General features: G+C 40.3%; 1 protein-coding gene across 2 annotated transcripts in view; it reads left to right on the forward strand.

Annotated features, from left to right (window-relative positions):
* The first annotated feature begins 4,088 nt into the window (after positions 1–4,088).
* Positions 4,089–27,778, forward strand: part of nectin1b (nectin cell adhesion molecule 1b) — a 144,009-nt gene continuing 120,319 nt past the window's right edge. The window contains exon 1 of one of the 2 annotated variants that reach the window (XM_026330191.1): positions 4,089–4,994. In XM_026330191.1, the coding sequence (XP_026185976.1) occupies positions 4,943–4,994 (52 nt within the window). In that variant the 5' untranslated portion in view covers positions 4,089–4,942. The remainder of the gene's footprint in view (positions 4,995–27,778) is intronic. The other variant, XM_026330199.1, reaches the window with a different exon arrangement.

Genomic DNA, 27,778 nt, shown 5'->3' on the forward strand with positions numbered 1-27,778 from the left:
TTTTTTCTTCATTTTTATGAACCTATTGTGAGCCTTATGTCCCTGCCTTGCCCTATAAAATGAATGCAGAATGCAATCAGTGCATATTTCTGCTTCTGCTTTAACAGCATTACTTATTTAAATCTACAAATTATCACTAATTATCATATTATAAAATTGGTTATTTTATATTCCGGAACAACTACAAGGTAATACAGTACATTTTGTACAGTAAATGCAGTTATATTTAAAAATATCATGTTAAAATACCATATCATGTTGAATACCATGTTGTTACCATGTTAATAGTTGCACTCAAAAATAAAAGTTATTCATAAAGATGGTAAATAGTACCATCTGTACTGCTTTTCAGACTCAAATCAGGCACTATAATGCAAATACACAGTGGCCTGTTATAGTTTAACGTTATCTCAATTCATTTCACTTTATTACAGCAGTGTTTATTGTAAATGTGGCAGCTCACAGAATATACTTTACATTTCTCTCGACAGCTCCCATTAGAATTTTTTGTATTTTTGTCAAATACAGTATATGTATATATCTCACTACTGTCCAATGTTAGAAACCCATCTAAGTTTGGTCACAGAGGATTTTTCCCTTCAATTTGTCTAACGGTAGACTGCCAAAATTGCAATAAAGTTGAGTAACTTGTCATCAGTTTTTTTGCTTTTTGATCTTTTCTTAGGACCTACTGAGAGTTAAGCCCTCTAAGACTTCCTCTTTTCTTCTTCCAGTGATTTTGGGGCACATGCTGGTAATTCCAGAGAGGCAATTTCTGTCCCTTCGATTGATATTTGAAGAACAAGATAACACACTGTCAATAAAAAACACTGTTAAAGGTTGATAACACCTTTCTGTTCACTCTGAAGGAGATTAGATGCCTCATACAGTGCAGTGCTGGCTTGTTTCTTCAATATTGTGTATTTTAGGAACATGAGAGCATCACCAAAGATCTGTAGAGTATGTCCATATGTTTAATGCCTCAAGGTTAAAGTACTTACATCTACAATTGAGCTAGAGTCATCTGTGTCTATGATAACTGTTTAGCAATATTTTATTACCAGGAAAGTTTCTCAGGTTTAGTCTTCTATAGCCATTTCTATAGTGACATTAGCACCATAGCTCTGGTGGGTAAAACAATTACCATACACAGTATCAAGTCATTATGTTAAATGGTCAGTAATTTGTTTGCTACAGTGTAATTGCACTGTATTAAATGCTGAGGGGAATCAGTTAACAGCAGCCTGGCAGGAGTGTTTGTTGTTTCCAGATGTTAATATGCTGTATTCAGGATGAAGTCTGCTCCCTGTCTGTTTTGTTAACATACAATCTGAGATAAGATTTTCATGTGCTAAGAAGTTTTAAATTTAAATTTATCATTGTACATGGGGCATTGTTTTGAATGACAGCAGACAAGTGAAGACTGTTTCTATAAGATACGTATTTCTCTACCAAATGTTTTTCAGCCCAGGGAAGCTAATGGTTTTGGATCAAAAGAGTTGTCTGCTCTCCAGGGAGGCAGGCTTGGGTTGGGCCCAATCCAGATTTCATGCTATTCTGGACTGCTGAAAACTGGGATTCTGATTTGCCTCTCAGCACTTTGCCAAAATTATGCCATAACTTTTGTGCTCACAATTGCAAGTTGGTGACAGTTTACATGAGGTCACCGATATGACAGATGCAATGTTGTATAAATTAGTGTTTGCATCACTGGCTGAGGTGATGGCAAAATTTGTGGCTGAAACAGATTAGATTCACACCCTATGTCACGATTATTAACAACATATTACAAGTGAGTTATGTTGTTTCTGTATGCTTTAGAGAAAATGGGCCCATTGAGTTTTATGGAATTATAATGAAGTAGCTTTTCCTGTCAGGTAATGTGATGTTTGAAAACTAATACAAGATGTAACCATCTTCTGCAACACAACATCTTTATTTTACTGTAGTCATACTGTTGCCAGCACAATATCACAAGATCACCTGTCAAACCTGTCTGTTACCTTTATTGAGCCTACCTTTTTATTTATCCAGCACTACTTTTTCTTGTGCATCTCCAAATGATGCATTATGCAGGGCAGTTCCTAAATCTCCACAGTAGCTTTGGCCTCGTCTTGGGCTTTGGCACAACCTGTAGTTCGGAACAAGTGTATCAAATTTCATCAGCTCGCCTGTAAATCAATCACAACCTCTGCTGCTCGATGAAGGGGGCAGCAGAGTTAATGCAGCAAAGGCAAGGGGCAGATCCGGAGTTTTTTTTTTTAGTTATTATCTGAAGGTTGGCCGAGCATGGAAGCTTTCTGTCAGGATGCCGAGATTTTAACTCAGACAGTTTCACACACTTGCTGTGAGCGCAGTCACTGCTGACCAGTGGGAATCTGTTCTTGGAGCTGTTACAAGTTAAGTGCCTTGCTCAGGGGCACATTTAAAGTAGTTGTCCTTGAAGGAGAGGATTTTATGCTCTCGTCCTCCAGCCAAATTTTCCAGGTCTATCAGATTTAGACTAAATCATCTCTCAATAGCTCCAGGCGGCTGCTGCCCTAACCTTTTAAGGTTTATGAAGTGAGGTGATTATCTTCCAAATGGTAATATGTAGTGTAAAATTGACACAAGCAATTCATTATTTATATTTTATTCACAGCTCAGGAAATATTGCTGTGTTGTGTGATACCCATGAATTTCCACTTTCCATGTTTGCATTGTCAATAGACAGTAAAACATTTCAGCTGCAAACTTAAAAGAACATTCAGCCAACATGGTTCCATTGCTAAAACCATTACTTTTGGATAAGGCTGCAGAATTTCAAGCAGCAATCTTGTCTCTTTTCTTTGCAGCTCTGACAAAACAAAATGTCAAGTCTTGAGTTTATCTGTACGTTCCCAGTACAGATGCACTAGTCTGGTTTTATCGCATTTGTAGGATTGAAGGTGGGTTGTTTATTGACTGCACATATTTCCCTTTGAAAAAAATGTTTATGTTACATGTGGTTTTCCACTTTATATAGTGTGAATCAGTGTGTTTACAATGATACTGATAGCAAGCCATGAAGAAAGATAGGATTTTGACCGTACGCAATCTGAAAACAACACAACTGGTTCTGCAATATTAAGCATGTTGGTCCTGGTCTATTACAATTACCCAAAGAACTACTGTCCACAAGAGGGAAGTGTTATCACATCCATCCCTTCATTCATTTACCTATGTGGCTGCTTGTGGGGGAAAGGATGAGCTTGCCGAGGAGTGATAAATGAAGGAAGGGGGGGCAGTACAGTAAGCTGCAGCATGAGGTAAAGTACATTGTTTAAATCTTAAGGAAGCTGTTTCAGGTACTTGTGTTCTTGGCTTATTTCTACATGCTACACTTTTCAAATCATTTGAAGTTAATGGTGTAATTGATAAATGCAGCTGCTGGTGTGTTACTCCTGCCTATGCGGTGGTTCTCAAAATGTAATTTGCTGCTCTTCTGGTCATTGAACATTGATGAAATTAATTCAGTTTCATTATTATGATTCATAAATTTGGTCACATGTGTATTTAATATTACTTTGAGCATATCCATTTAAGATAAATGTGTAAACAGCATGATTTTGTGTCCTTAATTCCACTGAATGCTTCTCACCAGTAGACTAGTGACCATCAAAGCGGGTTTCTCAACGTGTGTGGGAGGCTGTGGTTTTAATCTAACGATTGGTTTAATCCGCCACACTGAAGGTTTTGATTCCGATTCTCATTCCCCTTTTCGGTTCAGACAGAAAGCAAGTCTGAAAGGTTTCGGGGCTCTGTAGGGATTTCAACATATGAGTAGTGTTTCACACTCCATTATTTCCCTTTAGCAAGACTATACACGCTGTTATTGTCATCTCCTCCCACACTCCCACCCTGTCTAATCGACGGATCTATCTGTCCTCTTACTTTCCATCTGTGCACAATCGTGTCGTCTTCTGATCCAAACGTGCCATTTTGAAGGCCCCTAACGCGCAACAAAAGTTCACGAATCACTTCCCGGGGGCCTACCAGGTTGCTGTAGATTTTCCAGGCGATGCTTTCTTTTTGCAGGACAATCCAGGCTCCTCCCTTGCACAACGTCACGCGATCCCGATCTCTCCCAAAGCGTCAGCGATAGTCAGCAGCACACTGTGGTGGCAGATGAACGGGGCGGTGCGCATAGCGGGATAGCGCTACGCTGTATTTTATCCAAAAGGCAAAAAAGAAGAAAAAGGGGGCGCTTCCCACCATTTTTAGAGTTTTAACAACTTCACCGGCCTGGTGTGCTGGTTTCTCCAGCTGGCTGTGGCTGCACACAGGGACAATCGGGAACTTAAGGACATAAAACAGGGACGGTCCAGCAGATTATCTGTTAGGTGTTGTGACAATTTTGCAGACGGAAGAAGAAAGGAGACATTTGTCCGGGGAAACTCTCCAAGTGTTGGAAACTTCCCAGCGCAGCATCGATCGAGGACCTCCCGCCCACTTTACCTCTGATCCTCACTACTGGAGGGGGGAGGTAGAGAGTTCTGCAGCCGCTGCGGTGGACGGAGCAACAAAGACTAGATGGTTAAACTAGAAAAGCGTCTTTGATAAGAGCCCAACTCCCCTTTCTTTCCCTGCCCGTTGTTTTCAAAAGACTCTCATCACCAAAACAGCGCATTTGCAGCCGCTAGGATCTCGTTTAAAAGACCCGATCAGGTTCTACTTAGTGCAAACTCTCCGTCTGTCAGTGAACCGTCGCAGACGTGAAATTGATGCTTTGGCACCGAGCTGCGCAACAGCGATCCTCTAGTTTTGCGAAAGTCTGCAGCTGCTCAGTGAGGGAGGTGGACTAGTTTAACTAGTGTCCGAAGTGGGATTTGCAGAACTTGCATGCTTGGTCTTTGTCGTCTCGAGTGAGCACTATTCATTCACTCTTAGGCAAATCTGAGAAGATCCGGATAGTTGAGGTGCCATGGCGCTGTGTATGGGGATATGGATGCTCCTGTTGGCGCTGCACATCCAAGGTAAGCCGCAGAAATAGACCTCAGCAGGGAATCATCTGGGAGACATTTGCCTTATTTTACCCTGCTCCAGTCTGTGTGTGTGTGTGTGTGTGTGCTGCATGGCGTTTCCCATCAGCAGAGACTTGATTAATGCATGAATAGGTGGATCGATGTGATTGCCTGGTTTGTGTTTTGCAACAAGATGTGCGAAAATGGGAAGGTGTGCTCAGTCTATCGCCACAAAACGGCTGCAGAATACTTATCTACAAAACAATGAACTTACTCGGGCAGCAGGTAGATGGCGATATGAGCGAACCGTGTAGGCCAGCAATCTCCCAAGTTTTCCAATATCTCACTGTAATGGCAACTCTGAGGCACATAGTCCTCTTGAATAATAATTGAAATGTGTGTCCTGTTAGTTGAATTTTATAAATAATTAGAATTTAAGCACCCATTGTGTTTAAATCTTCAATCTGTATAAACTATCAATAAAATTCACAGACATTTGCTATGTTCAAATTCAGCCGTGATATTTTGTGAGGTAGGGTGACATTTTTCTTTCAACGAATTGGCTCCACTCCACACTTTGGGAATTTGTCCTGAATACATAATAGATATTCTGGGAATGACAAACAGAGAGAGTGTGTGTCTGTGCGTGTGTGTGTGTGTGTGTGTGTGTGTGTTGGGCAGAGGAAGAGCTGGTGGTAGATAAATGGGAGTGATAAGTTCATATTGATCATCCTAACATTAAAGCTTCCCAAAGTTGGCCTAATTATTTAAACACATTCTTATTAACTGTATTTGACTCTTATTAGAGGGAGCATCATTATTCTGGTCATATTGACAAGCTTCTAATTGAAAGGGAAAATAGACAACAGCAAAACACTGTCTGTGTGTGTGTTCGATTATGCTGAACAGTTTTAAGGCTTAGCTCAAAGTTTACTGGTTTGTTTACATGTTGGCCTAATAAATTCTGTCTGGCACCCCATTTAAAGAATGGAAGAGGGTCATGTGTGATCAAGTAATGTTGAATCATGTTTTAAATAATGCTGATGTCCTCATTTTCTCTGTCAGACTGCAGAATGTACTTTTTTATTTCATGTAATGTTTTGGTGATCCATTTCCAGCCTTGTACATATTTTCTCCAACATTTTGGCACATCTGGGTGTTCTTTTCACCTCCTTCCAGCCCAAGAACGACTAAGATTTTGACCTTGTTCGTAGTGAGGCTTCTTATAGCATCATGTGTTTAATACTTTGATCAAAAGCCCTGTCTGATTTGCATTGAGATGATCCCTTTGCTGGTGGAGAAGATCAGGATTAACTAGTTCCCTTGGGATTCATGGTTGAAGTCTTTTGAAGCTGTTCAATCAAGGGAAATGGAAAAATGTCTCCAAAATTGCACTTAAAGCATCCTGGAAACGTCTTATTTGAGTAAAACAGGAGGTGTCCTCTAAGTCTAATTAGGCGTTTCAAAATACACTTTGTTGTTTTTCTTTTTTTTTTACTTCTGCAGTTTATTTAAAACCAAAGGAACTGCATAATTCATTTTTTCTGACATCTTCCTGAAGGGAAGAGTTTGGAAAATGTTTATGTCAGCAGCTGTTTGGACCCATTTCTTTTGACATGCAAAAACAAGAATTTGGTCTTTCACCCTGAGGTTAAAGGGTGTAGCCATAAATGTCTATTGTCTTTGATGGCTTGATTGATATACAACATGTTGCAGGCTCTACCCTCATTACCAAAGCACAAACAAGTGGGAATGGTCCTAACAAATGCACGGCGCAGCAAACCCTGTTGCAGTTATCCATCAGGGAAAGCCATTTGTGGCTGTCATGGTAATAATCATTTGTAGAAAACACAGGAGTGCCAAATTCATAAACAGCAAATATCCTCAACTGCTTGCCAAATAGATTATCAAATAAAAGGAACATTGAGAATAATGGATCTGTGGAGTAATAACAGCAGCTCTGTTCCTGCTTCAGTATTCCAGACTGTTATTTAATTGGGTGTGAATTGAGTTAGCAACCAGGTGGTTGTTTATGGCTCGGTTCCATCCTCGGGTCCTGGTGCTGTATTAGTCCATATAGATATCAGTCTTAGCAGTGGGAAAAGGAGATCTTCCAACTCTAATTTCTCATGTTAGTTGGATTAAGCATTTGGGAAATTAATGTTGAAAGGTGGACGAGCATCAGCCTTGAATGTACTATTATTCCGGTGTGGAAATTGTGGGGCTGTGAATTACAATCTTTGTAATAACTTGGCAGTGTGAAAGCTAAAATCATTCTGCTGGAGACCCCTGTTGTTCAGCACTCAGTCACTTCATTCAGGCTCTCGTAACTTTTTCTTGAATATTTAGTTATAAGCTTTTCTGATATCACAACACAGGTGCATTATTTTGTGTCTACTGCCCTTTGTGTTTATTTGCTATTGTTGATTCTCACACAATGCCCCCTGGGAGATGGAAACCATGGGTGATGGTTTCTGTTTTGTTTTGACAGACAGCTTTATTGTTTGGAGTCTGTAGGGTTAATTGTGCAGCCAACTGCCTGATTTCTATATACAAGCTCGTCATCGTAGCCTGACGCACAACAGCTCATTTCGACTAATGACAAATGGTTAGATGCTGTGCTGCTGTAGAGTGTATTTCTCAGACACATTTGAAACCCATTAAACTTTATCTTTGTCAGTGAAATGTCACAAAGTAAGTTTGGTTGATTGATTGATTGATTGATTGATTGATTGGACAGGCAGGGGATCTGAGGAGAGTTGCAGGCAGGATCATAAATAGTGTTGATATAGGTTTTTGATGTTGAGCAGTGTACTTGGCAGGAAGAGGCTTCCTCAGATGGGTTATGAGGCCCCTTTGGAACATTGTAATTAGCATTTTGACTCTGCTTTCTCTCCTTCTTTTGAAGAAAACTGTAATCGCTAGTTCGTGGCATTTCATTTGGATGACAGTTCTGATATAGTGAAATGGAGAGTCACTGTGGGATTGTTGGGCCTTGATGGTTCGAGTGTGAATGCAAATTGCTCTGATCTTCATTCCTTTGGGGAGTCTCCCTTTGGTCCCTGCTGAGGTGATGGATGGCAGCGAGCGCGCTGAGTCCCAGGAGACTTGCTTGAGGGGAGTTGACAGGAGATTAAGCTTCACTTTTGCCATAGGAACTAATGGAGGCACTTGGCCACTAAAACTTCATCTCTTGAAGCATTTAGCTCATTGTGGTTCTGCTGTCAGCTCTTTAGAAAATCCTTTTCAAAACACTGCATGAAACAACTCTGTAAAGTGTAGTTTCTTTTTTATGTCTGCTATGATTCTGAAATTGGAGTGGCCCTTCATTATTTGTGCTTCTACTTCTTTTCTTTGGCAATATTTGAATTCGCTGAGTTTTGTTCTACACACCATAGCAGTTTGATCCAAGAGACACATTCTCAGTTTTCTTTGTAAGTCCATGATGCACATTTCCAGCCCCTGTAGTCTCTGCATAAAGGCTGTGTATCACGAAATAAATGAATAAAACATTTCGATAAGCACTGAACCTAAATAATGGAAAGGTTGTGACAAAATGGAGTGTTCTCTATGTGTGGAAGACTGATCAAATACTATTAAAGACTGATGAATGTTGAATTAAGTTTGCTGGATTCTAAAGTTTATATGTTTCATATGCTTTTAGTCATGATAAATTAGAGTTTGAAGGCCATGTGAGGAGCTTACAGCCCTTCTGCTCGTCTCTGAGCTGATGAAATAATTTGGATCTGAGCACCCGTCGCTGAATGAAGCTATTTTAGGGGTTAGGGACATTTAGTCATCCCCTGTCTGAGGTTACCAAATAGCTTGTTTTGTCAGAACACGCAGTTCAGTATCATGTTATGCTGTTTGTTAAATGTCCTCTCCTGCTGGACCATGTTGGATGGGGTTGGAAAACACATTTATCAGCAAGCAGCTACAATTTTATGCCTTAAATCCTTGAAATTCGTCTGTTTTAATTCAAATAGCAGAATCAACAAAGTAAGGAAAAAGGAAATCAATAAAGAGGATCAAATCTCACCCTAAGCTTTTCTGATTTGGCATTAATCTGTCGAGCCTTTTCTTTCTGTTTTGTTGATCCTTGTCGAGGGATTAAATGGTTAAATTCCTGCCCTGTGCTTGAGAATGAGAATGGAATTGACTGACTATGCTTGTTCCATGTTTTCCTTGGCGTTTGTAAGATAGCTGTTCCAGCGTCTGAGGACAGGCTTATTATAGTTTCTGAGTTGATGTAAATCTTCTCTGAAGAAAAGTAAATAATCTCACATGTTAGAGGGATTCTGACAGTCTGTGCTGTTTCAGTGGGTCCTGACTTGCCAATACCTTGTAGAGTTGCTATAGTTACTACTGGTAATCAGTCATTTCAATTAGAAACAAAGCATTCAATTATCTATTACTTTACTGTTTCCATTTTTGTCTTTTTCCGAGCTTTTGTAAAGGGAAGTTGGACTTGCAGTCATCTTGTATTTTCTGCCATAATAAACTATATTGGAATAGCATTCTTTCCTCATTGTGTCTGGTTTTACAACTGGTAATTTTAGTCATGGGTATGGATTGAAAGAGTGGATAATTTCTGGTCTTCCCACTAAGGTTTTATGCCTATAAAGTCGATCTGATGAGTGCAGCTCCCATCCCCTCATATGACTGCCCGAAAAGTCAATTTATAACAGGCTGCTGGACGGCCTCTATTAAGGAGCAAAGAAGACCTGATAAGCAGCCAGTGAACAACCTGCAGAGTCTGAGGATAAAGGCGAAAATGGATCCTGTAAGGTGGAAATGCAAAGTCGGTTCTGGTTTTTAGCTTATACCAGTGCTGCAGAAAAGCCATCAAGCAGTGTCACTGAAAAATACAGTGCACTTTCTGTTACCTGACTGAATTGATCAGCTTTAAGGTTTTGCTACATTGGCTCTATTCCTATCTTGGTCAGCGCTGCAAGCCAAACACTTCTGTACTTCACTTCAGCTCCAGTTTCTTTAGCTTGTTTAGGAAGACTAGGATCCATTTTAAAACTCAATGAACTAGTTGATGCACTTACCGTGTTTTCTCCTCTTTGAATTTAGTGCTGACAAGAGCTGGCCTGCAGCCCTGCTTATAACTGTGCTGGGTCAAGTTCTGATGTTGTTCTTGGCGCTTATTTTATAATTGTGCTGTAAGAAAGTAACACGATTTCACTATTCTGAAATATGAAGGACACTACATTTGTTCAGTCATTAAATTATTTCCAGACTTTCTTTCTTCCCCCTTCAGGCATTTGAAAGAGCCATTTTATTCTTGGTTTTCACTGGAGGTTTTTGTTTTTGACGCTCTAACTGCTAAGTAGATTTTCTGTCCTGCAAAGAACATATTTTGACATTCTTTTAAATTTGTGACCTCAAAAGGCCAACTTAGAAGACACTGAATATTTGCAGTGTCTCCAACTTCTGACTGCAAACATCTGCACTGCCTTCAAAAACCATATCTGTCAATCCCATTACAAGCCTTCCAGCTCACCCACTGCATATGCCATCCAATGATAAGTACCCTCCAGGGGCGAAGCTGAAATGGAATATTAGCTTGCAGAACACATTTGAATGAAAATATTGAACATTTCCAAAATTTGGCGACAGCTTCAGTTTTTCGTTACGGAAAAAATGTTCAGACTTGAAGTAGTGAAATTTCCGTTATAGTGACAAGGCACCCAGGCATTCATGAGACTCAGATCTGATCTCCTGCCAGAACTTTACATTTTTCTCCTTCTCTTCCTGCAACACCCCCCTTCTCTCTCCTGGCTCCTTGCTCTGCCTTTGAGGACGGTGCGTGCTGAGAGTCGGCTTGGTTAGCACTTGATACAAAAGGAGGTTTGTTTCATGAAATGTTTCCCTTTTTAATGAGTGATGGTGTTCGCTCATTTAATATTCTGTGCTGATATCTCTCCGGGAGCTGACTGTGCTTCAAAGCAACAGTGTGGTTGTAAATGGGGTGTGGGGGGGCTGCTTAGAAAACACAAACAGGTTTATTTATTCTCTCTGACATATAGCTAAGCTCCCAGTGTGCTGCAGCTTGGTGCAAAGCTCCTTAGTGCCCTCGTCCTGTGCTGATAACAGGTCAGCTGCTCTGTGTCTGTCATATTTCTCTGTGTGCAGTTTTTATTCATGTTTGCACCATTCCCTGCTGTGAACAACGTTAAAGATAATTGCTCAATTCAGAAGGATTTTGATTGCTTATATTTGAACATTTTAGTGAATATTTCAGCTATTATTTCTTCACTCCACCTGCGCTGCAGCTGATACAAAGGCTTCCCAGTGCTTGTCATTACAGTGAGATTGGGGTCACAACACATCAGAGTTAGAAATTCTTCATTTTGCCTGTTTTTAGCACACACGGTTCATCCTTGCTGTGAAGGCAATGCAGATAAACACAAATACCTTGCAGTTTGGCGTTGAGCCTTCCATTTTGTGAGTAGGGTCTATACTAACAAAACTAATGTAGTCTGCTATTGATTCACCAGTTTCTAGCCTGACTGTCACTCAGATGTTGTATTGTTTTCAGAAAGTCAGGTGTGTCAAGTTAGCTCCGCCTTCTTCCTGTTTGTCCTCTTTTTTTTTTTTTTAAAGTGTCATTGCAGAGTACGTGTCTCTCAGCAGACTTTGTATTTAAATGTGTGAAAAAGAGGTGGGTGGGTAAGTGAGTAGTCTAAACAGTAGCCCTGCGTCAGAGTGGGGAATGGGGTGGTGTTTATCACTTTATCCCAAGCTCTAGCAAGTTGAGTCTTTGTAAGCACTGCACCCATTTCAACTATTGATTTGTATGCATAAAAGGAAAGCTGTAGGGTATGGGTGTGCTGTTATGCTTAAACTATATTTACTCCTTTAAATAGCATACAATAGCATACACCAATACCATATATCAAATGCCAATAAAGGTGAAAAAACAAGAGGAACATGCATTTAATTCTGTTCTTGTCATAACTTGACATTTATTCGGAGCAGCTTAAACATAGCCCAAAAGAACTCATACTCATAAATACAAGATGTGCACATACAGTACCCTTCAAACTTGAGGTTTCCATCATAAGACAGCACACACGAGGCTTCTGCAGTGGCCCTAATGCATTATATTAGGAACCGACTTGAAATAAACAATATGCCAATTTAGTCTGATACATAATATGAAATTTGTTGCTTTTTTATAGGAATGATTGACATAAGCAGGAGTTTTGCCAAAGTTACAAAAAGCATGTCTATGTTTGCTGAATAATACACATACAATAATACAATGACTAATACACATTAGTATGAAAGATGAAAACGTATAGGTGTTTCTGATATTGGTTGGGCTCTACTATCTCTTACAATTTGCATTCATTTGCAGCTTCCAGCCGTCTCTTGCTGCCACTCAGTCCATGCTCCTGCTTCTCGCTTGGCATGCAGCTGACACCACCTCGCCTCTAAAGTCATCCTCAGCCTCGTGCCCTCAGCCACCCAGGAGTGGTATACGTGGGGAAATTCCCTTGCGGCCCCCCCCCCCCGTGGCCCTAACCGTGCCATCCAGGAATGGAATCTGCTGTGAAACTTGAAAACTTTAGCACCTTCCACTTACCAGTTCCTATTGGCTAGGCTGGGCTCTCATGAACCTTCTAATGCTGCCAGCTGCAACACTGTTACTGGATCTGACTCCCCATGGTGATGCTTGGCTGACAACTCCTCCCTTTATGTAGCCTGATCATCATGGGTCGATCATCTTCAGGTGCATCAATTGAGCCGCCAAGTTGGCTCAACTGCCTTACAGTGTTATTTGTGGAGAGAATAGTAATGTCTCCAGAGAACACTGTTCTTAAGAGTATCAAACACAATGACCCCAATCTGGTTGAGGTCATACAATGGTCCAGGTTGTGGCTGACCTCGAGGTGACTGCTAGTTGGTGTTGACATTTTGCCTGGGGTACTTTTTTACTATTTCCCCTGGAAGTAGTAATTTCTAATGCTGAATAGTGGCATATAAAATGTCTGCCACAGTCATCACGCACCTCTCTCCAAACTCTTCATTTCTTCTTCCCTCTTCCAGCTGAATAAGTTTGCCAGGGGTTTCTACATGGGAGCATCCAGTCTGGCAAAACACTTTGTGCTTGGCTATGGGTTTACAAGCTGAATTAACTAGTCGGGAACCTGGAGATGGCTTTGATACCAACAAAGAAATCACACAGGGCTATTTTGTGGTTCACAGCAATTGTCAGTTGAGCCATGAAGATGCCAAATGCCATGTCAGGCCAGTGAAACAGACGGTTGGGAGGGGTCAAGGGTTCCCCCTCTCCCGCCCACGTTATACATACTGTATTAGTTACAACATTTATATGATGATAAGCTATGTAGATATAAGTGGCCACAAGAACTCCCACTCACTGACCCTACACCCACATAGCTTATTGTCTCCCAGATGAAGGGTGAGAGTGAACAGTGCATTTGCCTGCCTTTGCTGATGTATCTGAGGTGAATTTCTTCTCCCACTTTTAACTACGCACAAAGACCATAAATCTTTATTTGTGATGGATGCAGGGGAATGCAGTTCTTCCCCGCACTCTGTGCCTTCTTTGTCAGCATTATGAAACTGAAAATAGAAGCTAAAGAGGAACAAATGTTGGAATGAGAAATTTGATATAAAGGCTGTTTAAAACTTCAACAAAACCCTTAAAATACCTTCCCCGTTACAGCCTTCAGACTCATACCCTTCAGGTTGCCATGTTTTAAAATGTTTTGCAGAATGGGTTTAAGGATATTACCTTTCTTCTTAAAATGTGTAAAAGGTGCAAGGGGAAATAATAGACTAGAGGAAAAGGGGGAAATGCAGATTTACATGTAAACCCTGTGGGGGATGGGAGTTTGCAGAGGTTCATGCTGTTCCTGAATGAGGCTTTGTTTCAAGGGTGATTCTAGTTTGTCTTGGAATAAGGTTCTTGGCTGAAGTTATGTTTAGACACTACGGTGCTGCTTGTAAGACTTGTGCAAATAAAAGTTAATTTAATTTTTTCCATCTCATTAGAACTTTTTTTCCGTTTCTGTGCGGGAAGCCAGTAGACCCCCACCCACAGCCTACTCATATTCTCCATTAAAGCTATCTTTACACTCAAACGTGTTGCCTGTTGCATAATTGTAAGAATATTTTGACACATAAAGGAGCAAATTAAATTAAAAGCTAAAATGTGCTAAAGATCATATTGTCTGCTAAATTAATTGAAGTAAAGCATTTCTTAATTTGAGATTCAGAAGCTCAGTCAGATCTTTTAAATTAAATGGGTCCAAGTCAAGATGAAATAGAAGCCACATGTTTCAAGACTCAATGAAAGTAATCAGGGGATGATTTCCCCACATCACCAAGAATATGTTTCATTACTGCTGTTAAATTTTGGTTAAACTCACAAAAAGGTAATTCATGCCATGAACGCTCCAATAGAACTAATCAACATTAACAGGTTCTGTGTGTTGTTATATGGACTTTAAAAGGTTAATCCTATTGACTAGGTGGTGGGATTTGCCCATATTATTCCAGTGGAAGTTTCTCTGACCTCTTACTGTTAGGGAGATTCAGTGTGTGAAATTCACAGGCAGTTTGTTGTGTGCTGCACTTTCCTGGTCTCCCAGATGGGCGTGGGGTGGGCGGGTGTTTGTTTTTGCTGTGAACACCCGGGAAGGAGTGCACTGAGGCATGAACATGTGTGTGTGTGTGTGTGTGCGGGCGTGGAAACAGACATCCTCGTGCAGGGACACGGGCGTGCGTGCATTGCTCAATGTGTAAATACATACGTCTGTGCACGGCCCGAGGCGGAAACAGCTTCACGTTGTCGGCCCTGCTCCCCCCTGATCCTGACCCACTTTCTTCCCCCGCTCGTGCTCCCTCTTTAATTGCCGCGCGGCACACTGAGGCCATCTGCTCGACTGAGGCCTGTCACCATGGCGATGGTGGGAGGCTTTTCGGATTTACTGTGGACTGACCAACAGAGAAATAGAGGTCAGGGAATGGGGTAGAGTGTTGGACAGTCATAGGGGCACCAGAACTGTGTCATGACATACTCATTTGACAGTCCAGTTGTACACCTGTATGATGCATCTGAAACAGATGCAGTCACATTCACTCAGTATCCCTTTTTCAGAAATATATGTTAAAAACAACAGAAACACAGTCAGAAACACATTCATCCGTAAAGTCAGCTTGTTAATCCCTCAATTTAACCTGAAACATGAACAGAGTTGGATTAGTTGGATTTTATCTGACACTGGTAGTGAGCTGGAAGGTTGCATACTAAACTAAAATGACATTGTTTCAATGTCTGTTTTTATGTGGAACTTTTTTCATATTTCACCTGTAATTTTTGCTCTGAGGGAATTTTTATGTGAAGGGCTATTTGTCTGTGTTAAGAACACTGTTGCATTTAGTGCTGTTTCATCTGCGTGCTCCAGTCATATTCAGTTGTGTCCCTTTATCCTTGTGAGTGTCTTGTATTTTTTTTTTTTTTTTTTTGCTGCTTCTGCTTATTTCCTTTCCAATGACACGCCTCAGTGAAAAAGCAGTTGTGCTGTGTTTCCAATTAACACTCGGGTGTATTTGAGAGCCGTGGTCTGTACAGCCAGGTCGCCACTTACTCCTCATTCTGTCACCTGCACTTGCATCAAGCCTGCCCTGCATCTTGTTTAACATTCAAATATTCCATGCCTGAAATCATTTGGTCAAATAGGAAAATGTCGCCTTTTTTTCCACAGGAGAATGTCTTACTTAAACAGCTCTAATGGAGTCTTGGTATTGACCTCTGGCACATGCTTAAAGCTTCAGGAGACACTCTGTATATTTACTCCTCTTTTAAAGGTCAGTATTGGTAGCCATCATTTTTGAAGTGCCATTTATAGGTCAATACCTCATTAGTAATCTGGTAGAGTTTGGATCACATGCAGCTGCTGTCTTCAGATGTGTCTCTGAGCTGCAACCATTTCAACTTGAAGTTCAGAGCAAATCCGCAAGGCGTAGTAATACAGAACCTGGCATGTTTAGGTTAAGAGTTTGAGCGTTTTAATGAACAATTACTTTTGTTATCAGCAAATATGTTCATTATTTTTTCAAATGTTAGATCTATATAAATTAGGAGAAAATTATGAAAAAATGTCAAAGTAGACAAATTCAGATCATTTGTTAGTTTGTTTGACCCACAGTCCTAACCCAAAGATATTCAGTTTTACAATGGAAGAAACAAAGCATCAAATCTCTCAGAAACTAGGAACAGAAGATTTGATATTTTTGCTTGATGAATGACTTAAATGAACAAATTATTCAAATTGTTGAAAATTAGTTTTCAGTGATAAATTAACTAATGTAACCTCATATATAGGAGTGTGCTAGTGGTTTTGCTGCAAGCTACCATGGCTTTAGTTGTTAGTGTGACCAGAAATGCAGTAAACATGTCATGGCAAACAGACTAAACATTGGTGGCAGATGTAGCATCCTCGATGAAATTCTACTACAGTACGGTGTCTGACTAACGGTGTTTCTACCAGATTGCTTAACAAGAGTCAAACTTCCTACAAAGCCTGTCAGAATCCAGCGACTTTGATACAGTCACTATCTGCATAGTTGCCACAGAATGCTTATTTTCCTCCTCCATCATCTGCCAGTGACACAGTAACACAGGAGGCTGTGACAGCAGAAAAGGTAGCTCTGTCAATTTAAACTCCAGCGAACATTGGTCTCTGGACTGCCCAAATGTACAGTTGGAGCTAAAGTTAACAAGACAATGTACCCAGTGCCTGTAATTGGACAAGGCCCTTTTCAGAAGTGTGAAAAGATAGAGAGGCTGTCTGTCGGCCTACCCTCCAGTCAAGGTCATAATGTCGAGTGCTGGATGTGTTGTATTTGCTACCATGCCCTTCATCCTATCACAGCTTATCCAGCTGCTGCCATGCAGGGGTGGAGTGAGAACTGCTGCTTTTCATGGGCATCGCACTAGATTATGTGCTTGGAGAGATTAATCAAATTGTATGATGTTATAGGCTAAAAGAGTGATGAAGAAAAGTTTTATTCAGCCAGGCTTGCCAACATAGACCCCTCAAGCTGGGTTGAATGTTGTTTGTCCTTCCTGTCATTGCCAAAGGGACAACACATTTATAGTTTGACATGAACTGGTGCTGTGATGGAAACAAACCTTCTTTCCAACAGTTAATGTCACAGACCTAGTTAACTGAAGTGATTTTCATTGTCCTTGTTGTGCCAAACTACTGATTGCAGTTTGAATGGAGGCCACGCTAAAGGAGGACTCTAATTACCCCTCCTCAAGTGCACATGCTGACTCAACAGCGGTGCCTTTTGATTTGTTTAACAAGGGATGCCTGCCTCCACTCTCTTTATCTGAGCTGAGCTTTATTGGTACTTTTAGTATCATCCAACTCTGAGCTCTCTTTTGCAGCTGTGGCCATTGCTGTTTATGCTCTGAAACCTACTTTAAAAAGAATTTTGGTCCATTTTTATGGACAGCAGAGGTAACACTGGTTGTTCACTATTCAACAGAAAGCTATCCACTGCACTGTTCATCAGAATATTTATTTAGTTACCAGTCCAATGCCATTTTGGTCTGCAGAATCCCTGGAGAGGAAAATGCATTAAGCCACTCACTGTATTTACCTGTTGTGGATTGATGTTGATGTGTGAGGGCAGGCTGGAGGATGGACGATGGGAAATTGATCATTGGTGAATGCGTGTCAGGGGAATCTAGACATCCACAACTGCTTTTCACGCTTTGAGCTCAGAGAATCCATCAAGCAAAAAGTCACTGCCATCTGAGAGTACAACTACTTACCACATAGATTAAGACATTGCTGTTTGTTCAGGCATATGCACTTCACTGGTGTGGTTATTTGATTGTACAGGATAATTGATTCACACTGCCTGTTTGTACCTCCTGGGTCTTATAACAAACATACATACATCAGGGTAGTGAACCACGCAACATTTGTTGATGTGTTTCCTGTCATATGTAAAATAATGACAACATGGTCACGAGGTATAAAAGTCAGAAAGTTGCACTTGCACTAAAATATTTATTTGTAAGTGACTGGATGGATCACAGACTTTTGACTCCCTCTTCCCTTATAGCATTGAATTAGTAAAACAAAGACAAGTAATCCCACCTAATAAATTCGGTAGTAATTGCTCCAGGCCCATAAACATCCAAATGGTTTGCAGCAGTACTGTTTGCCTGTACAGAAGCTGTCATTTTCAGCTTTCAACTTCTGCTACATTGCATCTACTACATTGCCTTTGACTTGCATTATCAGTTGCTATGCTTTTGCCATAAATAAACAGAGAAAATATCTTGATACGTTACAGAAAACGCTCCATAACAATTAGGCATCTTCAATTATCACAAGATCAAAATAAATAATAACAAGCATAAACAGAGGTACTGGTTAAGTAGCAGTGGCCATGAATATAGCCACAGTGGTATTATAATTGAAGGAAAGTGGGCTGTTAGATGACAGAAGGCGAGTGGCAGAGTGATGGGTGAATTAATATTTTTCACTGCATCAAAAAATGTCGTACAAAATACTGTCATTTGTATCATTTTGTAATAATACAGACCTATTGTGGTGGATCTGTCTATTAAGTGTGGGAATGACAGCCATGCATTTGCAAGGTAATCTCTGGTGCAAAGGTCTGTTTTATTTAAAATTTACATAAAGAGCGTCTCCCAAACTAAGCACAGCTTAGAGACTGTATTCTACAAATACAGTTTGAATAATGAATGATATCCTTTTAAAATTCCCTGTGAGATAAACAAAAGCCAGGAATGAAAGGCTTATCTGTGTGCCTTTGAGGTTTACCTTCCCACACACCTTGAACAGAGTTCTCATCTTACTTTTTTTTTTTTTAGTTTGTAAGACCTGCAGAAATTTAAGAGGCGAACCAGTAAAACTACTATTAAAGGCTGTGTTATATTTTGAATTAGAGGTATTTCAAGGATGGGTAGCAGGATCTCCCAGGCATGAATAAGCCCTTTGTGCTGCATGTGTAGACTCATTTGTTTAGTTCGTCTAGATAAAGACAGTACTGATTTTCATGTGGTGGATGTGAAAGTAGACTTTATGAATAAAGAGAGGATTACAGGCATTGCTGTTCATGATAATGCAAGTTTATTTGAATCCATATAATTTTCGATTATTTCTCAATCTCTTGCTGAAGTCTAAAACCTGCTCCCACAGGTTTGATGTCTGAATATGCAGGCTGTATTTGCCTGTTTTCAAAATTGCCAAGTCATTTTGGTAAATCAGATTTTGTTCTTAGCGGATTTCCTTGGTCAAACAAAGCTTTAAATGAACATAAAAAAATGCCTACTGCATTGAAAACTGTTAAGTCAGAACTGAAATGTCATTGTGCACCTCATGTCGTCTGTCAGTCAATGTAGCCAGAGAGGGCAAAGACGACTTTCTTCACCAGTTTGTTCCGAGGATTAATTAAATTTAGTTAATTAATATTCTCGACTGCCTATGATTTTCAGATTATTCAGCACCATAACTTGAACCTTAGATTTATGATTAATATTTATAGGAGTCTGTCAAGAAATGTCAACCTCTTATGAATCAACAAGACTTCAAGACTGAAGAGCCAGTCGATGTGCTCTAAATGAAAAATAGAGCAGGGGAAATTTCCACCCAGATGAATAAAAAGGCTTGTACATTAGAAATGTGTAACCTTTCCACAGGAGTCTGTGATTTATAAGTACAAAGCTGTTTGCTCCTCCCCCTGCTAATATATGCTACAAGTATTGGAGGAAATGAGTTTGTCCAAAAGACTGAATGAGCTCAGACATCATGACCACAACTCATGCATTACAACAGAGTGTATGCAAGCTTCTCTTTGATGCATTGTAGCATGACACACACAAGGTGTGATACTACTATACTGTTCAGTCCCCCAGAGCATGCTTGCATGTGTGGCAGTATTTTTAGTAACACACATGCACACAGATGACTGTGTTTCCAACTCATTGTGTCAGGACAGCTTCATGTTAAGGATTCAGTCAGATGGTCCTTAATGCTTCATCCAGAGCTCTGCAGAAGGGATGTGTTTGTACCCAGCACTGGAGGGGGTCACGTGTTGACCTCATTGTGTGCACGAGTAAGTGCACTCTGCAGCATCAGTGTGCAGCTCCCCTCCACATAATTAGGAAGTGACTTATCTCAGCGCTTATAGCTAATTGATTGATTTACCTGGCACAAATATCCTAGACAGGAACATTTTTTTATCCACTCAAGTTAGTTAGAGAGGCAGAGGAAGCAGTGAAAAATGAAAATGGACCTCTTCTTTGAAAACGGAAAGATTTAATATTTTTATCCCTAGAAAGGAACTGACACGCTTTATTACTCTTTGCCTCACCACCCCCGCCCATCCCTCAGTGCTACAGTACTCCTGCACTCCTACAGAAAAGCACTTTGCAATGAAGAAAACACATGGCTCTTTGGAAACCCAGAGGTTAATGTCTTATTTACAAGCTGCAGCCCCTATTGACATGTTTGGCACAAATGTCTCACTGTCTTTTTGAGACAGTGCAGGCAAAGGTTATCCAAAACAGCATAATCCATCTTCCATTGTCCCCCTTCAGTGTCTTAGCCTTACAGAACTCTCATATCCAACCTCCTGGATCTTCAAAGATTGCAGCTGGCCTGCTTTCTTCAGCGGTACATTACCTCCTGCAGCATGCGTTGCTTCACTGGAGCAGATTCCGCCAGAAGAAAACAAAGCTAGCATGCCAGAGGGTTAATTACACCTATCTAGAAGTCTGTCACACTGTTTCCAGGTGTGTCACAGTCAAAGTACACTTGGACTTCTTTTGTTGTTGTGTTCTGACCTCTGCTTTTCACGCCATATGCAATCTATGTTTGTGAACATGTAAAAAAAAAAAATGACAGGGTCTTGTGTCTGCTGGATTTGCTACAGCCTAAAGAACACGTTTGCATAAAGTTGTGCATAATGGTGAGCTAAGACCCTTAGTTCTTAGAGAAACTGAAGACGTTTAGAAACACAAACAAAATACTGTAGCTAAAGAATTGAGTTTGTTTCAGGTGTCTGTTTTATAACTGTGGTTGGTCTAACTGTGGCTAGGTTTTACACGTCTGTGACATTTGATTTCACAAAAAGCACCAGCATGCAGTCTTTTATAGGTTGTTGCGCAATACCCCAGTGCTGTATACATTCATATTTGTAAGAAAAAGTACTTATTCCTTCTCCTTCACTGATCTGTAACATTCACATTGTAACCCGGCTGGTATTGCTAGTGACAGATTGTATAGGGCTAAGGCTGGGGTTGTCCATCAGTATGTATGTGAGATTTCCTATTATGTTAGCTGTTTGTAGCATATTAATTTTATTTGCATTTGTAACCAGCACAGAACAGATTGAACTCATTGGAGTCATGAAGTGATAGCTACATAACACAGAGCATCAAGGTTGTCTCTTGGCCTTGTATTGTCAGAAAACACAATGTGGAATTTTCCAAGCTGGTGTTTCCTCAGTTAAGTTCTTGTTAAGTCTGTTATATGCTTATCATTTCTCTCAGTTCCCACTGATGCATTTGTGTGCTAAAATGCCAGTTCCCTCTTTTGAATGTGCCTCCTAAGACACAGCTGCCTACTTAGATAGCTAATGGCTGTGTTTTGTGCTGCAGCGTTGTGAGCTGAGTGTGGCGTGATGGCATTTGTTCTCTCTTCCCAAGGCCTGGTCTGTCATTGTGTATCAGGCCAGCCAGTGGCTGTGAGTCACACATGAACCCTCTGGGTGCTGGAGCTCACCAAGAAGACAGAATTTTACCATTCAGCACTTGGAAATACATATGTCAACATGAAGGAGGGATGTTAATGATGTTGGTGAATATTTTTACATCATAACAGTTGAGGTCACACTTGCATTTTTTTACAATGCTAAAAGTGCCTTTTTTTTTCTCTGCATCTCTGGTGCTTAGCACTCATTATGATGATTTTGCACTGCATTTGCCAGAGTTCCCTCTGAAAGCAAACAGCGTGTCCAGCTCTGTGGCATCTGCTTCCTTGGATTTTCTGTTTATTTAGTTGATCTGTTTAGGCATTGGCCTTTTCTGCCTCCTCATTCACAGTGCTGCTCACGCTAACCCCCAGCTATTCTATTTGTTTTCAAGAAAACTATTGTTTTCAGCTTTTGCAAACTTAAACCACATCTGATAGTTTCCCATCAGTGAAGCAGCACTGAAAACAGCAAATGTTGCAAATATGAAAGATTTTCTGACCCTACATGGATTACATTTGTTTTTCATGAATTAGCGATTAAGAACAAATATTTGCATAAATAAAAATGTCATATATTTTCTTTGACCTGTGTTCCTAAAACATGTGTTTGTTTTCACTCCTCTTGCCTGCCTTTCTGCTTCCTCTGATGGCTTCATCTCACACTGACAGTATTTTCAGAATCATATCCATCAATAGATGTCAGAGAGAGCCACCCGATCCCCCTGTTTCCTGACAAAACCCGTGGCTGTTGTATAACATCATCTATCATCCTTGGGCCTTTGTACAGCATCCTGTCTTGTTTGGGGGCTAGCAGCCAGTGTGAGGGTGGCATTCTTTTTGATAGGCCAGTGCAGATGCTAAATGACATTGACACAAAGAAGGGGCTCACCATGCAGGTCCTGACTGGGCTGTTTTCCATACAGAAGAGGCTTGACTTGACTTAAATGCCCAACCCAAAATCAGATTACAGCACAGCTCTTGACAGCTCTTTGGTTTACTTTTGATGTTTGTAATTTCCCTTGATAGGAAACACCATTTCCCCCTGATTCTGAGTGTTAAATGTCAAATTGTCTTTGAAGCTCTCAATGGGTTCTTTGCCCTTGTGTTGCTTGAAAATTATAGTCATCAAGTGTCTTTGTGTACTGAAGTACAGTAGCTCAGAAAATGTGATTTAGCTTTGAATGGTTGAAAAAAAAGATTTGGTTCGTTTTGGTGTTTGTAGCTGAGCCATTAACTTGACAACTTATATGACATGTAACATCAGCTGTGGTGTTTCAGTTTACCTTGTATCTGTTCTCTCCAATGCCCTGGAGGAAAACTATTCTTCTGAACGCTTTTGTTAAAATGTTGAATATAAAATGCATCCATGTCTGCAGTCATATCTGTTCTTAGGACCTGGATACAAAGACACCCTACAGTAGTCAGATTGCACAGTCTTGCCATTTGCAAAGTTGTCTTTCTTGCTTAGGTGTGTCGAGGCAAATTTTGCATTCACATAAGGTGTGCTCGTGCAGTTGTTCACTGCTGAAGGCTGTAATCATGATTAGTGACATGTAAAGATTTATTGTCTTCTATAATCCCATTTTCAGTATTCTTTCATGACATTGGTTCTTGTGTACAAAATGTATTTCAATACACTCAAAATGTTTGGACAAGTTTACTTTTTGGACATGAAAGTTTATCTATAGACACTGACAAGCAAAGAGTTTTTTTTGGATGATCAAAAATCTAAAAGAACTTACTGTCACAATGGGTTGCAAATATGTTTCCAGCACCAGAAGGAGAAGAATTACATTAATGGCCTCATTTCTAAGCTCTTTTTATGCAACTTTGATGTCCAGTCAGTCTCATTGTGTGGGATCCATTAGCAGGAAGAAAAGCTCGCCTTAATTTGCCTGTAGTGAAATAAAGGAAACATAAATGTAGGGTATTTGTAGATCCAAGGTGGGAGGATGTGCCTCTTTGAACCCAACAGTAATAAGAATATAGATAAAACTAACGGACTTGCCGTGTGACTCACTCCCAGGCTACTGATTGTCCACCCAGAACCAGCATGTTGATACATGTGTGAGACACATCGCTGTTAGTCATTGTTGTGCTCTTTGGTCGCTTTAGGCGATCGGCAGAGCTGGAGTCACTTTGTTTGTCAGCAGTAAATCTGACAATTTCAGATTTTACAAATATCATATATAGTTTAAGGTTATATCATAGGTGAAGGACAAACTCCTAGCTTTTGGTACTGAACTGGATCTAGGTTTTGATCCAGAGATTTAAAAAAGATAAAACAATTAAAACACTGCATAATGGCATATTTGAATATTTTCTCAAATACAATTACCCTTTGAATGTTATAATGTATAACTAAGTATAGCGTAGTGCAGCCTTGGAGGAGTAAAACTGTCAGAGTACTTTCTAGTTAAAGATGCATTAGGTAATTTGTAACCTTTATTTACCTTGCTTAAGTTGCAAAGACATAAATTACAACATCAATACAACATCTCCTGTTTCCTAGTGTTTGGGAATTCCCCACTTCACTCTCACATCAACTTTATGGTACTCAGCAGCGGAAACCTAAAGTGTGACAATTAAGTGACAGTTGCAAACTGAAGAACATTTTAGTATGAAGTGTTAGATAACTAAAAATACTTTATTGAGTAAATAAAGTTTTTTGTTTTGTCAGTTTAAATTGACATAGCATTTGTGAAAAAGGGTAGAAATAATCAAAATGAAATGTCCACCTGTTTGCTGTTATAGTCCCTGAGCGAGTGCTTTCATGACATATGGTGCCAGAAACCATTTGTAAAGGAGTGACAGTGACCGTTTGAAGCTGGAATCCCATACAGGCCATGAGGAGGGGCATGGGGTCCAGATTTACCTAACAGGTCGAACATAGAAGGATTCCCTTTGTTTAGTATTGAACAGGCTTACCCATGCATTGAAAGGTAGACTCACTTGTGCATTGGTGCAATAATACCAGTAATACACTATTTTATCCATTATTTTGTCTCTTTTCACAAAAAACAATTCAGAGACCATCTCTGGGTGTGACAAAGCTACATTTCCGTTCAAAAGGGCACTTTGCACTTGTCACTAGTAGAGATATGGGTTTCAGCCTAGCACTCACTCTAGAGAAAAGGACTGTATCTCTAGAGAAGTGCAGTATTGCAAGTGTTAGACTAAAGCTTTAGCTGTAGTTGTAAGCTAAGTTGACATTTGTTTTAGCAGTAGCCATGTCTAGTTAATTTTATGGACTGTAGAGACAATGAACTTGGATGGTTGGGTGCCACCTGTCCTTCCATAATGTGAACGTGCTATAAAAAAGATGAGAAACTAAAGTTAAGGCCATTTATATCCTGCTTGTAACAGGAAAGGCCAACAAATCCAAAGTCAGCTCAGCTTATTTCTTGGGATAGAAGTTAAATATGTTGTTTGTCCAGCATTCTGTTTTCTATTTATAGAAATAACCCAGGGAGGCTTTGTAGTCCAGCTTTTTGTCAGTCTGCATCACCGGATCCGTAAAGTGTAACAGCATCCTCCTTTCAACTTTGCCATTCTTTGCTGTAGAGCTGAAACTCTACCCTGCTTTCTCTTGAGAGCTCACTGCTGCGATCATTTTTTCATATGCCACTGCACACTTCTTCATTTCCATAAAAAGAACAACTCTGAACAAGCAATAAATTCTGTTGCAAGAAAAAAAAACTATAGGTGGTTATACAGACACCTTTAGATTAGATGCTAACAAGCAGTTTACTTTTTCTTGAGGAAATGAAGATTTTGTAAATTCCTGTAATAATGGTCTAATGGGTGACAGGTGAGAAGTATCTCAAAAACCAGCTCCTGAATCCAAGCTGTTTCCCGTGACAGCTTCATCTGCAGAACCATATTCTCCAAGGGCTCAAAGCCTGCCCAAGGATCACTGAGACCGTTTAAGATTACATGTCTGCTGGCAGCAGCAGATAGGTGAAAATAATTGGCTTCATCACCAGGCGCCCCTCCACCTCCCCTCCCATTTTACTTCTGGCAGTGACGACAAACTGAGTGACACAGCAAGGTAAGAGGAGCCCAGTCACCCAACACCCACCTGAGCTGCTCGTCTAATCTGCACTGATGCTGGTACCCAGCTCCTGTGCCATATAATCAAGAGAGGGAACCCTTCTGCCCCCCACTGATTGGGTGTAAAAGAGGTTGCAGACCTAGTTTCATGCAATTAGTGGAGGAATGCCAGATGCTAATGGAACACAGACGTGTTGGCAAAGCATTATGATGGGATTGTTGGGGCCACGGGAAGTAAAAAGAGGACATTTGCCCAGAGGAAGAGTAGCACTATACAGTATATGAAACAATAAAATGGAATGGATGTGGGGGAAATTATCCAGACACATCACACTTTTGCTTAATAAGGACGGGCATTGTGGGAAAGTGAGGCTGCTCTGCATAACATGATAAATATTATTGAAGTATTGCAGATGGTTAGACGCAGGGGAACATTCTGGAGGGAAACAATAGTGAATGGGTATTTCTGTAGTAATTAAGTTCTAATTTGTGTTGACGGTGGATATGGTGTTGATGCTTTTGTGAGACACTTGGCTAAATCTGATTGGTGACAGATGAGGGGAGGAGACCTTTTGTGTTCACACAATGCAGCTCGGAGGGAAAAAAACAGGACTTGGGAATTTTCTATGGCTGTTTAAATGTCATGTTTTCAATATGTGGACTTAACATCAGAAAAATAGTAATGCTAAGATAGGCTGAATGGTAATGCTATACTTCAGAATTTAGAGGCGTCTTAACAAGACAGGAAGGTTTCAGAATAGTGTAAAAATTAGTGCAAATATACTCATGTGCAACTAATTTGGCTTGTTTATGTACTTTAACATTAACAAGGCGCCCTGTTGAGTCAGTAATGATTGTGTCATTTGTGAGGGGTAAATTTTAAGAGCTGAAAAACAATAGTTAACCATTAATGATCGAGTAGTTTTTTTTAAGATTGTTTAGTCTATAAAATGTTGCATGCCTAGAAAACACTTTTGTCCATCCAATGGTCAAGAACTAATAGAGATAAGATAAGCTCAGATCAGTTTTGTTAATTCCTGAGGGTATATTCAGGTAGTCCTGTGTGTGCGTTTGTGTGTGCTTGTGTGTGTGTGTGTGTGTGTGTGTGTGTGTGTGTGTGTGTGTGTGTGTGTGCGTGCGTGCGTGTGTTTGAGTGTGTTTGTGTGTGTGTGCGCATAATGATATAAAACAAACAATTAAAACAGACCTTAAGCAGTTTTTTTCATTTTAATTTTCATTTTTTGTTTTATATCAATTGAAGTTTCAGCACATATTCAAAGGCTGTTAAAAGAATAAAAAAGCAGTCTTGAAATGTGTCTAAGGTTGGTTGAATCTATGTTTTATTCCTGTATGGTCTGTCAACAAGGGGTCATGCAATGAGCAGGTGCTGCAGAAGTAAAGATGCACCAGGGGACAGAAGCAGAACATTGCTAGTTCAGCAGTAGTTGGTTTGAGGAATATATTGTGGTTAGAATCTGTGGCATCCCTGTTAACAAACCAATTAGAAGACACAGACCGTCACAGATCACATGAAAGCAGCCCTGATAAATAGGAAGATTTCTGTAAGTGTGGCAGATGCTCTGAGAGAGGACTGTAATGTCACCACCTCCAAGTAAATTTATAGCTGTAGGGAGTTCTGAACATTTTCTCCTGCAGTCTCACTGGTGTTCTTCTCCCTTTTTTTCTTAGTTTGCACTTCCCCCTTATGAATTCTGTGCTGCCAAAGTGTCACTGGGGGTTTTAAATAAATAATCACAATATGCACTTATCAGATGACAGCTCTGCTCTGTCTGCACCCCCTGCGTTCGTCTCCTGGAGGTTCTGGTTTGAGCTCTGACAGGAAGGACAAGTCCCTGCCTGCACTTACAACACCAAACCAACTGTCTTAGCCACCACTGAAACTATTACTCATAACACCAGGGGCCCACTGAATAGGCTGTTGTTTAGCTGTTGCCA

The sequence above is a fragment of the Mastacembelus armatus genome, chromosome 13 (genome assembly GCF_900324485.2).
Source record: "Mastacembelus armatus chromosome 13, fMasArm1.2, whole genome shotgun sequence".
Classification (NCBI taxonomy): domain Eukaryota; kingdom Metazoa; phylum Chordata; class Actinopteri; order Synbranchiformes; family Mastacembelidae; genus Mastacembelus; species Mastacembelus armatus.